This window comes from Oncorhynchus tshawytscha, linkage group LG19 (assembly GCF_018296145.1).
Source record: "Oncorhynchus tshawytscha isolate Ot180627B linkage group LG19, Otsh_v2.0, whole genome shotgun sequence".
In the NCBI taxonomy this organism is placed as follows: Eukaryota; Metazoa; Chordata; class Actinopteri; order Salmoniformes; family Salmonidae; genus Oncorhynchus; species Oncorhynchus tshawytscha.
In genome coordinates, this window is record NC_056447.1 from 38,842,599 (window position 1) to 38,854,656 (window position 12,058).

Genomic DNA, 12,058 nt, shown 5'->3' on the forward strand with positions numbered 1-12,058 from the left:
CAGATCTGTACCTCGACCCAAACCTGTCTCGGAGCTCTACAGACAATTCCGTCAACCTCATGGCCTGGTTTTTGCTCTGACATGCACTGTCAACTGTGGGACCTTATATAGACAGGTGTGTGCCTTTCCAAATAATGTCCAATCAATTGAATTTACCACAGGTGGACTCCAATCATGTTGTTGAAACATCTCAAGGATGATCAATGGAAACAGTATGCTCCTGAGCTCAATTTTGTCTCATAGCAAAGGGTCTGAGTACTTATGTAAATAAGGCATTTCTGTTTTTCAGGTTTAATAAATTTGCAAACATTTCTAAAAACCTGTTTTTGCATTGTCATTATGGGGTATTGTTTGTAGATTGCTGAGTTTTTTACATTTATTTGATCAATTTTAGAACAAGACTGTAACATAACAAAATGTTGAAAAAGTGAAGGGATCTGAATACTTTCCGAAGTTATGTAAGTATGATACATGACCGAAAGTATGTGGACAGCTGCTTGTCAAACATCGCATTCCAAGTCATGGGCATGAATATGGAGTTGGTCCCCCGTTTGCTGCTATAATCTCTACTCTTCTGGGAAGGCTTTCCACTAGATGTTGGAACATGTCTGCTGGGACTTGCTTCCATTCAGCCACAAGAGCATTAGTGAGGTTGGGCACTGATGTTGGGCGATTAGGCCTGGCTCGCAGCATTCCAATTCATCCCAAATGTGTTCAATGGGGTTGAGGTCAGGACTCTGTGCAGGACAGTCAAGTTCTTCCACACCGATATCTACAAACCATTTATGTATCAACCTCACTTTGTGCATTGGGGCATTGTCATGCTGAAACAGGGAAAGGTTCTTTCCCAAACTGTTGCCACAAAGTTGGAAGCACAGAATAGTTTAGAATGTCATTGTATGCTGTAGCGTTAAGATTCCCTTCAATGGGGCATATCCACTAACCATGAACTACTGCCCCAAACTATTATTCCTCCTCCACCAGCACTATGCATTGGGGAAGCAGTATGCATTTGGACAGGGAAAACCCAGATTCTTCCTTCGGACTGCCAGATGGTGAAGCGTGATTCATCATTCCAGAGAAGACATTTCCACTGCTCCAGAGTCCAATGGCAGGGAGCTTTACACCACTCCAGCCGACGCTTGACATTGTCCATGGTGATCCTAGGCTTGTGTGCAGCTGCTCATCCATGGAAACCCATTTCATGAAGCTCCCGACAACAGTTATTATGCTGACGTTGCTTCCAGAGGCAGTTTGGAACTTGGTAGTGAGTGTTGCAACCGACCGAGGACAGGCGATCTTTTCACGCTACGTGCTTCAGTGGTCCCGTTCTGTGAGCTTGTGTGGCCTACCACTTAGCGGCTGTGCCATTGTTGCTCCACTTCACAATAACAGCACTTACAGTTGAACGAGGCAGCTCTAGCAGGGCAGAAATTTAACAAACTGACATGTTGAAAAGGTGACACCCTATGACGGTGCCATGCTAAAAGTTATTGAGCTCCTCAAGTAAGGCAATTCTACTGCCAATGTTTGTCTATGGAGATTGCATGGATGTGTGCTCAATCTTTTTACACCTGTCAGCAAAGGGTGTGGCTGAAATAGCCAAATCAACTCATTTGAAGGGGTGTCCACATACTTTTGTATATACAGTATAGTGTATGTAACTGACTACACTTTAGTTTCCCACTGTTGTGGTAAAGTTCTCTCCCCAGCCAAGAGACAAGATTTTAGTAACTAGTTTTAGTGGTGCTATGCCTACACAGACAGTCAAGTGCCTCCTTTACTGTGTAAAGGGCTCATAGTACATTTGAGGACAGTAAACCCAGGGAATAGGCTATTTCAGTTGTTATAGTGACTACATCTCTCTTCTGGGCACACAATTTACTGTTCCTCAAGGCATAAACTGATCTGTTCTGGTTGGCGTTACACACAACCAGCCATACTGGTGGATACAGACAGAACAATCTAATGCTTAGACGTGTGTTATAAATACCTGTACTGTTGAAGTCAATGCCCAGCTCAAATTTGTACTGGTATTTTAAGTGAACTCTCATGATTACATTTTTTCAAAGAACTGCATGTCAGCAGGTTAGTTGTGTGTATTGGTTGGACTTGGAAGGGTAAAATACCATAACACCAACATGTGTTACATACTTAATTTAAAAGGGCTAATGTTTGATATTTTTTTCATGATGGAGATGCTGAAGCAAGCAATGCATTTTAAATGGGAACATTTTTTATGCTTCCGGAGTGATGGGTCACACTGGACATGATGAGAAAATATGCCATTTGTACAACAAGCCATCAATGAACTCTCTCTGTACAGGAACATCTGACATCCAGATTAAATGACTCTAATCTAAAACGTGCATGATTCTATAACCGTAATCCCTAGGAATTAATGGGTTAATTTAGGGGATTCTGTTGGACTGGATTGAGAGCTGTGGTTGTTCATCTCTATCTGTCCCCCATTGTTCTGTGTCTTCCTGTCTCTGTCTGAATGTCTCTGTTCGTACATACTGCATGTCTGGGTGTGCTGTATGCATATTGGGTAAGACTCTCAGACAACAGGTTGTGGATTCTGTGTATGTGTGAATAACGTTTTTTCTCAGATGGTCTGTATGCCCACCCTCACTGCAGTAGTTTCACTGTAAACAAGCCAAATATTGAAGCCTGAATTATGCATTGAACTATAAAAACTTTAAAATAAAATATATGTTTTATTTTTAAAAAATCATTCTATTTGTACTTATTCTGTCATTTTATCTAACATCTCTCATTAATTTAGACATTTAAGGATTCCTTGGCTGCCATCAGGCTGCCATGGCCAATGCACAAGTCTTAGTTCCGTCTCGTATAGTTTCCGGTAGGACCAATAATAGAGTAGCAAACCATTTCTGACAAACATCCGTAGTGCAGACCTGTGATAGCGTCGTATCTTGGAGGTGTGAATGAGGTCTCTGCTGAGTTTAAACAGACCTACCGGCTTTAGTTGGATGACTTCTTTAAAACTTCGTCTGGCACGATCAAATTTTCTTCGCTCTGGTATTGTCGTCGTGGTTAGATACTTCTCCGCTGTTGTTATGGACGACATGGGTCTGGCGGTCAGTCGTTCACCGCTCGAACGCCTCGAATTTGACAATGTCGCACTCAAGAAACTTCCACTGGATATATCAGAAGAACCTGGTCCGCGAAGGGTGACAGGAGCCTGTTTCTCTCGAGTAAAACCACAACCATTGCTCAAGCCCAGATTTGTGGCCGTCTCGAATGATGCTTTAGCTTTGCTTGGGCTGAACGCCATGGAGGTTCTGAACGACCCACTGGGTCCAGAGTACCTGAGCGGCTCCAAAGTAATGCCAGGGTCCGAGCCTGCAGCGCACTGCTACTGCGGTCACCAGTTCGGGTCATTCGCCGGACAGTTGGGGGACGGGGCGGCCTGCTATCTGGGTGAACTAAAAGCTCCAGCAGACCAGTGCTCCGAGCTGCTGCGAGAGAACCCCAGTGGCCGGTGGGAGATTCAGGTCAAGGGAGCTGGACTGACGCCCTACTCCAGGTTGGACAGTATTGCATAAGCATGACTAGACAGTTCTAAAACTTCTTTAGCTAATGAATCTGTTTCCTCAGTCAAATTCCTCAGTTTAAATACAGTTGACTATCAATTGTAGCCCATGAAAATGTGCTAATGTTGTTGAATACATTTCTATCATACTTTCTCTTCCATTCCCAGACAAGCGGATGGGCGTAAGGTGCTGCGATCCAGCATCAGGGAGTTTCTGTGCAGCGAAGGAGTGTTTGCTCTGGGCGTGCCCACCACGAGGGCGGGGTCGCTGGTGACCTCTGACAGCAAGGTGGTACGGGATGTGTATTACAGTGGGAACCCCCGCAAAGAGAGGTGCTCTGTGGTCCTCCGCATCGCACCCACCTTCATCAGGTGCATAGCCTATCACATGTTCTCAGTCTTACAGTTATGGCAAATGACTTTAAGGAACAATGCTAAAACGTGTCACTCTGATCATTGTGTTTGCGTGCGTGCAGGTTTGGGTCCTTTGAGATCTTCAAGGCGACTGATGAGAACACAGGCCGCCAGGGCCCCAGCTACGGCCATGATGCGATCAGAGGTCAGATGATGGATTATGTCATAGAGACCTTCTACCCAGAGATCCAGCAGAACCACACTGACAGAGTGGAGAGGAATGTGGCATTTTTCAGAGAGGTATAGTATAAACACCACTAGATTCAGTGAAGCATCCATGATTCATTATGTTAAAGGGTACAGTAATGCTCTTAGGCTTTATGAACTTGAAGGATATCCTTTTATGTCCTTCATGAAAGTAAAACTAATTTGACTCAAAGCAGACTGTAGGCCTACATTTGAGCGCTCTCTATCCTTGACCTTTTTGTAATGGATCCAAGAACACTGCTATCCTCTTATCCTGTTAATCTGCTGTCGCTAGGACGTTGAAGAAATACAGTGAGTGTGACACTGTCTTAGCACACACTGTGCTATTAATTAATTTTCTCATGAAAAATATTATTTGACCATCACAGTATATAATCCCTAAATATGTATTGCCTAACCCAGCACCTAAGCAAGAGATACATTTAAAGTTTAAACTACTAGACCCAAGTAATCTCCTCTTCCTTCTGTTCTGACACTGGTGCGTGTATGTGTTTGTCCCTGACTGGTAGGTGATGTTACGTACAGCTCGGCTGGTGGCCCAGTGGCAGTGTGTGGGTTTCTGCCATGGAGTCCTCAACACAGACAACATGAGCATTCTGGGACTCACAATAGACTATGGCCCCTATGGCTTCATGGACAGGTACATCATACAGTACTCAGCAGTCCATCTCTTCCACAGCAGTAGCCTTGACTAGCATGGATGACTGACCTGCTTTATTTTATTTTGATTATGGCCATCTTCAAACTTCAACTTCACTTTTAATGTACTTGTTACTGAATCCAAACAAGGGTCTGGCTTAACACTGCCTAATTTCCCCTCTATCTTGTCTGCAGGTTTGATCCTGACTTCATCTGCAATGCCTCAGACAACTCAGGCCGCTACTCCTATCAGGCCCAACCGGCTATCTGCCGCTGGAACCTGGCTCGCCTGGCCGAAGCCTTGGACCCAGAGCTGCCCCCAGGCCGGGCAGAGGCTGTTCTGGATGAGTACCTGCCCCTCTACAACACCTTCTACCTGGGTAACATGAGGAAGAAGCTGGGCCTGCTGAGGAGGGAAGAACCAGAGGACGAGATGCTCATCACTGAGCTGCTGCAGACCATGCATAACACAGGTAGGGGGAGAGAGAGAGAGAGGGAGAGAGAGAGACATACTCACCAGACAGTTTATTAGGTACATCCATCTACACTGAACAAAAATACATTGCCTGTTTCTTGAGCTGAAATAAAAGGCCCTAGAAGTGTTCCATATGCACGAAAAGCTTATTTCTCTCCAACTTTGTGCACAAATCTGTTTATGTCCCTGTTGGTGAGCATTTCTCCTTTGTCAGGATAATCCATCCACCTGACAGGTGTGGCATAGGTAGAAGCTGATTAAACAGTATGATCATTACATGGGTGCTCCTTGTGCTGGGGACAATAAAAGTCCACTCTAAATTGTGCAGTTTTGTCACACAGCACAATGCCACAGATATCTCATGTTTTGAGGGAGCATGCAATTGGCATGCTGACTGCAGGAATGTTCACCAGAGCTGTTGCCAGATCATTTTAATGTTAATTTCTCTATCATAAGCCACCTCCAACGTTGTTTAAGAAAATTTGTCAGTACGTCCAACCGGCTTCATATCGCAGACCACGTTTAACCATGCCAGACCAGGACCTCCACATCCGGCTTCTTAACCTGTGGAATCGTCTGAGACTAGTCACTGGACAGCTGATGTAACTGTGGGTTTGCACAACCAAAGAGTTTCTGACAATTCATACAGAAATGATCTCAGGGAAGCTCATCTGCGTGCTCATCGTCCTCACTAGGAAAAATGCTCACCTTCGATGGCCACTGGCACGCTGGAGAAGTGTGCTCTTCACGGACTAATTTCGGTTTCAACTGTACTGGGCAGATGGCAGACAGCATCATGTGTCAATTTTGTGAACATGGTGGTGGTGGGGTTATGGTATGGGCAGGCATAAGCTACTGACAACGAACACAATTGCATTTTATCGATGGCAATTTGACTGTGACGAGATCCTGAGGACCATTGTTGTGCCGTTCATCCGCCGCCATCACCTCATGTTTAAGCATGATAATGCACGTCCCCATGTCACAAAGATCTGTACATAATTCCTGGAAGCCGAAAATGTCCCAGTACTTCCATGGATACTCACCAGACATGTCACCCTTTGAGCATGTGTGGGATGCTCTGGATCTACTTGTACGCAGCGTGTTCCGGTTCCCGCCAATATCCAGCAACTTCCCACAGCCATTGAGGAGGAGTGGAACAATATTCCACAGGCCACGATCAACTCTATGCGAAGGAGATGTCACGCTGCATGAGGCTAATGGTGATCACACCAAATACTGACTGGTTTTCTGATCCACACCCCTACTTTTTGTGCCCAACAGATAAATATATTTATTCCCAGTCATGTGAAATCCACAGATGAGGGCCTAATGAATGTATTTAAATTAACTGATGTACAGTTATTCAGTAAAATCTTAGAAATTGTTACATGTTGTGTTTTATTTTTGTTCAGTGTAGTACAGGGTCAGACCCCCCAATACCTCCAGAAAAGTTTTTTTGTTTGTAACACCATTCTCGTTAAACCCTAGACACTTGTGCGTGAAAAGCCCAGGACGGTGGCCATTTCTGAAATACTGGGTCTGGCGCGCTTGGCACCGACGATCGTACCACGCTCAAGTTACTTAGGTCACTCGTTTTGCCCATTCTAACGCTCAATCGAACTGTAACCGAATGCCTGTCTGCCTGTTTTATATAACAAGCCACGGCCACATGACTCACTGTCTGTTGGAGTGATCCGTTTTAATGAACGGGGTGGTGTACCTAATAAACTGGCTGGTGAGTGTACATAAGAAAGCTATGGGGAATGAGGAGGGACAAACAACTGAGGGGTGTGCCGTAGAACACTCAGCACTGATGCATAGAAAGGTGATTCACGGTCACATTATTCACACAGAAGACATGTTGCCAGTAGAAGACAGCTATAACACTGACTAAGCATGACTGATTTAATATCTGATCCTTCTCTTCCTGGACACTAGGAGCAGACTTCACCAACACATTCCGCTGTCTGAGCCAGATCCCCTGCCCCACTGAGGGAGATGGGGAAGCAGAGGAAGGAGTCATCAAAATGGCCAAAGACCTCCTCCTGGAGCAGTGTGCCTCTCTGGAGGAGCTCAAGGCTGCCAACAAGCCCAGCATGGACCCACGGTGAGATAATATATTGACATGAGCAATGAGAACACAGGTAATGGTTTGTTGGAAGCTTCTTGGTCTTGGGTCATTGAAGCTGTAGTAGAGCTTTGGAATTTGGTCAATAATACAGTAGTGGACATAGTTCATTAGATGGACATGATCCTCTGACCCAAGTTTGTCTATTCTAGTCCATCTCTTTCACTTTCCTCTGCCTCTCCCTTCTATTAGTTATTTGTTTTGCGATCACATTTTTGACATTTTGCATTGACACCACTCTCCCTTCACCCTTCAGTGAGTTGGCCATGCTGATGCAGTTGGCCCAGAGCAACCCGTCCCTGTTCCAGATGATATCAGACCGGAGGACGGTGGCCATGCAGCTGGAGAAGCTGGGCAGGCTGAAGGAGCTGCTTGAGGCTGATGAGGTAGAGGTCAAGGCCAAGCACAGGGAGGACTGGGCCACCTGGATCACCTCATATAGGCAAGTGCTTGTATTTTTAAAGCATCTCAGAAAAAGTCCTAGGAATCCTGTTAACCTATTTTAAGACAACAAAAATTCCCAGCTCAGGGTAGGTTTTAGGATCTTGCTAAGACACTGCTCAGACAAACTCTGAGCCAGGAATAAAAATAAACTCACAAAAGTTTCTCAGCTAGTAATCACAACAGTTTTAGGTACCGCAAAGGAAAGATAGTGATGACACTCATTGACATTGGTTATTTCCAATCATTTGTAACAATCGCAATGAGGCATGCCAGCTATGAACGCTATAGCACGCTTCAGACAACCGCTGTGAATGTGACTGTACATCAAATGTTGCCATGGTAAAATGTTTGATATAATTTTTGCTTGACACGATCACTTTGCCTACTCTTAATTGTTGCCGATGTGATTGCACTGAATCATACAGTATGATAGTTTTTAAAAGCGGAGTTTCGATAGTATTACTGCTATATCAACACACTTGTCACTCCCATTCAACTTTTAAATCGCTTTGGCACAGTAGGCATCACGTTACTTGACAATAATGTTGCAGAAAATGTTTGAAAGGTTTATAATTTTCACCGAACACAATCAGTTAAAATAGGGCCTAGATGCTTTCAATTGCACAATTTATAGGCATTTAGGAATATATTTTTAACAATGTGATATTGCTCTCCAAAGGGGTAACTTTAAATAACATAATATAGATTGATTTAAATAATGTATTAGTCTAGTGGTTCTAAGTATTTAGGCATATGATGTGGATTAGGCCTCATGTCAAATCATTCTCAAAATATACTGTTGCATGTAGGCCTAGCTTGTTTATAGGTTGAGCATATCGAATTATCAAAACATTATTTTAACAACTCCGAAGCAATTGCCTGTCTATGGTGCAGGAACCACTGACTCGCTGCCTTTTTCTATCATAACACCTGCTGGTAACTCCTTAACAGGTTAGGATGCCTCATGAGGTCTCCTTAATATCTGTCGACTAGGTGGGACTCTTATGACTAAAGAGGCTTCATGCATAGCTTTTATTTTTACCCATAAGATTAGGGGTAAAATATATTTTCTCAATAGTTACAATTAATTCTCTACTCTGAGACGCTTTGTGGATACAGCCCCAGGTGTTCCTGTCTTAATCATTATGATCCAAAAGGCAAAACTGATCCTAGATCAGCACTCCTATTCCACGCAGTGAATACAGGCCCTGAATTGAACTTGTCTTTTTCTCCAACTCAGTGTTTGACACTATATGAAGGTAACTCTACCATCAGATATATTGCTTTAGAAATGTAGCATTGGGAGATGGAGCGGATGAGATGGGAAGGGAATAAAAGCTTAGAAAAAAGCAGGTTGGTCAAATGTTTGCAGTAGAGGTGGTGTTAGTCTTAGTTATTTGACCATGCCAGCCCATCCTCTCTGAACAGTGGGGGGGTTTCATTAGGCACCAAACGGAAGAAAACTGACATAGGGAGGGACGAACTGCATGCTTGTTTTTGTTCTCGGTTGCAAAGCGTTTTAGTCAGGTGTGTCCTAATTAATCTAATTATGTGTTGTGACTGGTGCAGGGAGCGTCTGGCTAGGGAGGTCGAGGGCCAGAGTGACGTCCAGGCACTGCAGGAGGAGAGAGTGAAGGTGATGGATGGCACCAACCCACGATACGTCCTCAGGAACTACATTGCCCAGAATGCAATAGAGGCAGCCGAGAACGGAGACTTCAGTGAGGTCAGTCTCCGATCAAGCAATGATGTCACCAGAACAGTAGGATTCTCCAAAGGAAGGAAAAAACGTGCTGTCTCTGCCTTTACTTGCTTCTCTGGATTTCCCTCTCATGGTTTGATCTTTCTCCCATCTCTCTGTGTCATAGGTCCAGCGGGTGTTGAAGGTTCTGGAAAAGCCTTTCTCTACCCAGCTGGGTCTGGAGCAGCCGAGCTGGCTGGGCCAGAGGGGGGCAGAGGGGCAGAGGAATGAGGCTGGAGAGGAGGAGGAGGCACAGCAGGGGGCAGAAGCAGCAGCATTCCGAATGCGTGTTCCATATGACAGCAAGCCCCCGGTTTGGGCCAATGAAATCTGTGTTACCTGATCTTCGTAGTCCCTTCCCTGACAGTGAACCCACCTAAAGTTAGAAGCGAGTCATTCAGTATTTTCTTCACCTCTGTTTACCTTTACCTCTCCACTCTCTCGCTTTACTTGGGTGGGTAATGTCAAGGAAAGTACATTTATGAGTTAAGATGCTACTATGTCAATCAGTCAGTCTGTAGAGGAGAGGATGTGTTAAGAGTTTTAGGAAATTTCAGAGTACAACCCCAGAAATTTGAAATCACACCTTTGATCCAAGTGATAATTACATTTAGTAGATCTATACTCTTAATACAGATACAAATCCCTCTCTGTAGATCTGCGTAGCCTATTGACTGTCTGGTTATGAATGACGGCCCAGACGTCCAGTCCCACAGTGACTCGTCTGAGTCTGAGAGACTAGGAGTATCACCTCAATATATCAAATATCATGTGTCTGTATGTGTGTGAAAAGGAATGATTGTAGATGAAGATTTACATATTCTCTGAATCGTACTGAATGGTTCACATATGTGTATGTGACTGACTGAGCCGCAAATGACTTAGCGCACAAGTATAACATAATTAGCAACTTTTACACTACCGGTCAAAAGTTTTAGAACACCTACTCATTCTCATTTGCATATTAAATCATAAAATATATGTATATTTCCCATGGTTTTCTTGGTTGACAATAGCAGTTTTGAAGCTTCCTGGAGAATGTAGGCAATACATAATGTTATCATGACCAACAATGTTGTGGTGTTCTATTTGTGGTCAGTATTATGGCTGCTGTGACATATATACACTACCGGTAAAAAGTTTTAGAACACCTTCTCATTCAAGACTTCTTTATTTTGACTTTTCTACATGTAGAATAATAGTGAAGACATCAAAACTGAAATAACATATGGAATCATGTCATTTCCAAATAATTGTTGAACAAATAAAAATATACTTTATATTTGAGATTCTTCAAATAGCCACCCTTTGCCTTGATGACAGCTTTGCACACTCTTGGCATCTTCTAAATCAGCTTCACCTGGAATGCTTATCCAACAGTCTTGAAGCAGTTCTCATATGCTGAGCACGTGTTTGCTGCATTTCCTTCACTCTGCAGTCTGACTCATCCCAAACATATCAATTTGGTCGGGGGATTGTGGAGGCCAGGTCATCTGACACAGCACTCCATCACTCTCCTTCTTGGTTAAATAGTCCTTACACAGCATGGAGGTGTGTTGGGTCATTGTCCTGTTGAAAAACAAATGATAGTCCCACTAAGCCCAAACGATGGGATGGCGTATCGCTGCAGAATGCTGTGGTAGGCATGATGGTTAAGTGTGCCTTGAATTCTAAATAAATCACAGACCGTGTCACCAGCAAATCACCTCCACACCATAACACCTCCTCCAAGCTTTAGGGTGGGAAATGCATATATGGAGATAATCTGTTCATTCACACCAGATCTCACAAAGACACAGGTTGGAACCAAAAATCTCCAATTTGGACTCCAGACCAAAGAACAAATTTGCACCAGTCTAATGTCCATTGCTTGTGTTTCTTGGCCCAAGCAAGTCTCTTCTTATTGTTTTCCTTTAAGTAGTAGTTTCTTTGCAGCAATTTGACCATGAAGGTCTGATTCACACAGTCTCTGAACAGTTGATGTTGAGATGTGTATTTTACTTGAACTCTGAAGCATTTATTTGGGCTGCAATTTCTGAGGCTGGTAACTCTAATGAACTTATCCTCTGCAGCAGAGGTAACTCTGGGTCTTCAATTCCTGTGGCGGTCCTCATGAGAGCCAGTTTCATCATAGAGCTTGATGGTTTTTGCGACTGCACTTGAAGAAACTTTCAAAGTTCTTGACATTTTCCGTGTTGACTGACCTTCATTTCTTAAAGTAATGATGGATTGTCGTTCCTCTTTGCTTATTTGAGCTGTTCTTGGGCTATGTTCTGTATACTCCCCTTGTCAACTGATTGGCTCAAACGCATTAAGAAGGAAAGAAATTCCACTTAACTTTTAACAAGGCACACCTGTTAATTTAAATGCATTCCAGGTGACTACCTCATGAAGCTGGTTGAGAGAATGCCAAGTGTGTGCAAAGCTGTCATCAAGGCAAAGGGTGGC

At 43.8% G+C, this 12,058-nt stretch overlaps 1 protein-coding gene across 1 annotated transcript; it reads left to right on the forward strand.

The window, feature by feature from the left end:
* Positions 1 to 2,844: 2,844 nt before the first annotated feature.
* Positions 2,845 to 10,591, forward strand: LOC112218742 (protein adenylyltransferase SelO-1, mitochondrial-like). Its single transcript, XM_024379817.2, has 9 exons — positions 2,845 to 3,553; positions 3,728 to 3,931; positions 4,036 to 4,213; positions 4,690 to 4,820; positions 5,015 to 5,292; positions 7,236 to 7,404; positions 7,682 to 7,867; positions 9,439 to 9,595; positions 9,738 to 10,591. The coding sequence occupies exons 1-9, from the start codon at positions 2,952 to 2,954 to the stop codon at positions 9,960 to 9,962; spliced, it is 2,130 nt and encodes a 709-aa protein (XP_024235585.1). The 5' UTR covers positions 2,845 to 2,951; the 3' UTR covers positions 9,963 to 10,591.
* The last annotated feature ends 1,467 nt before the right edge of the window (positions 10,592 to 12,058 follow it).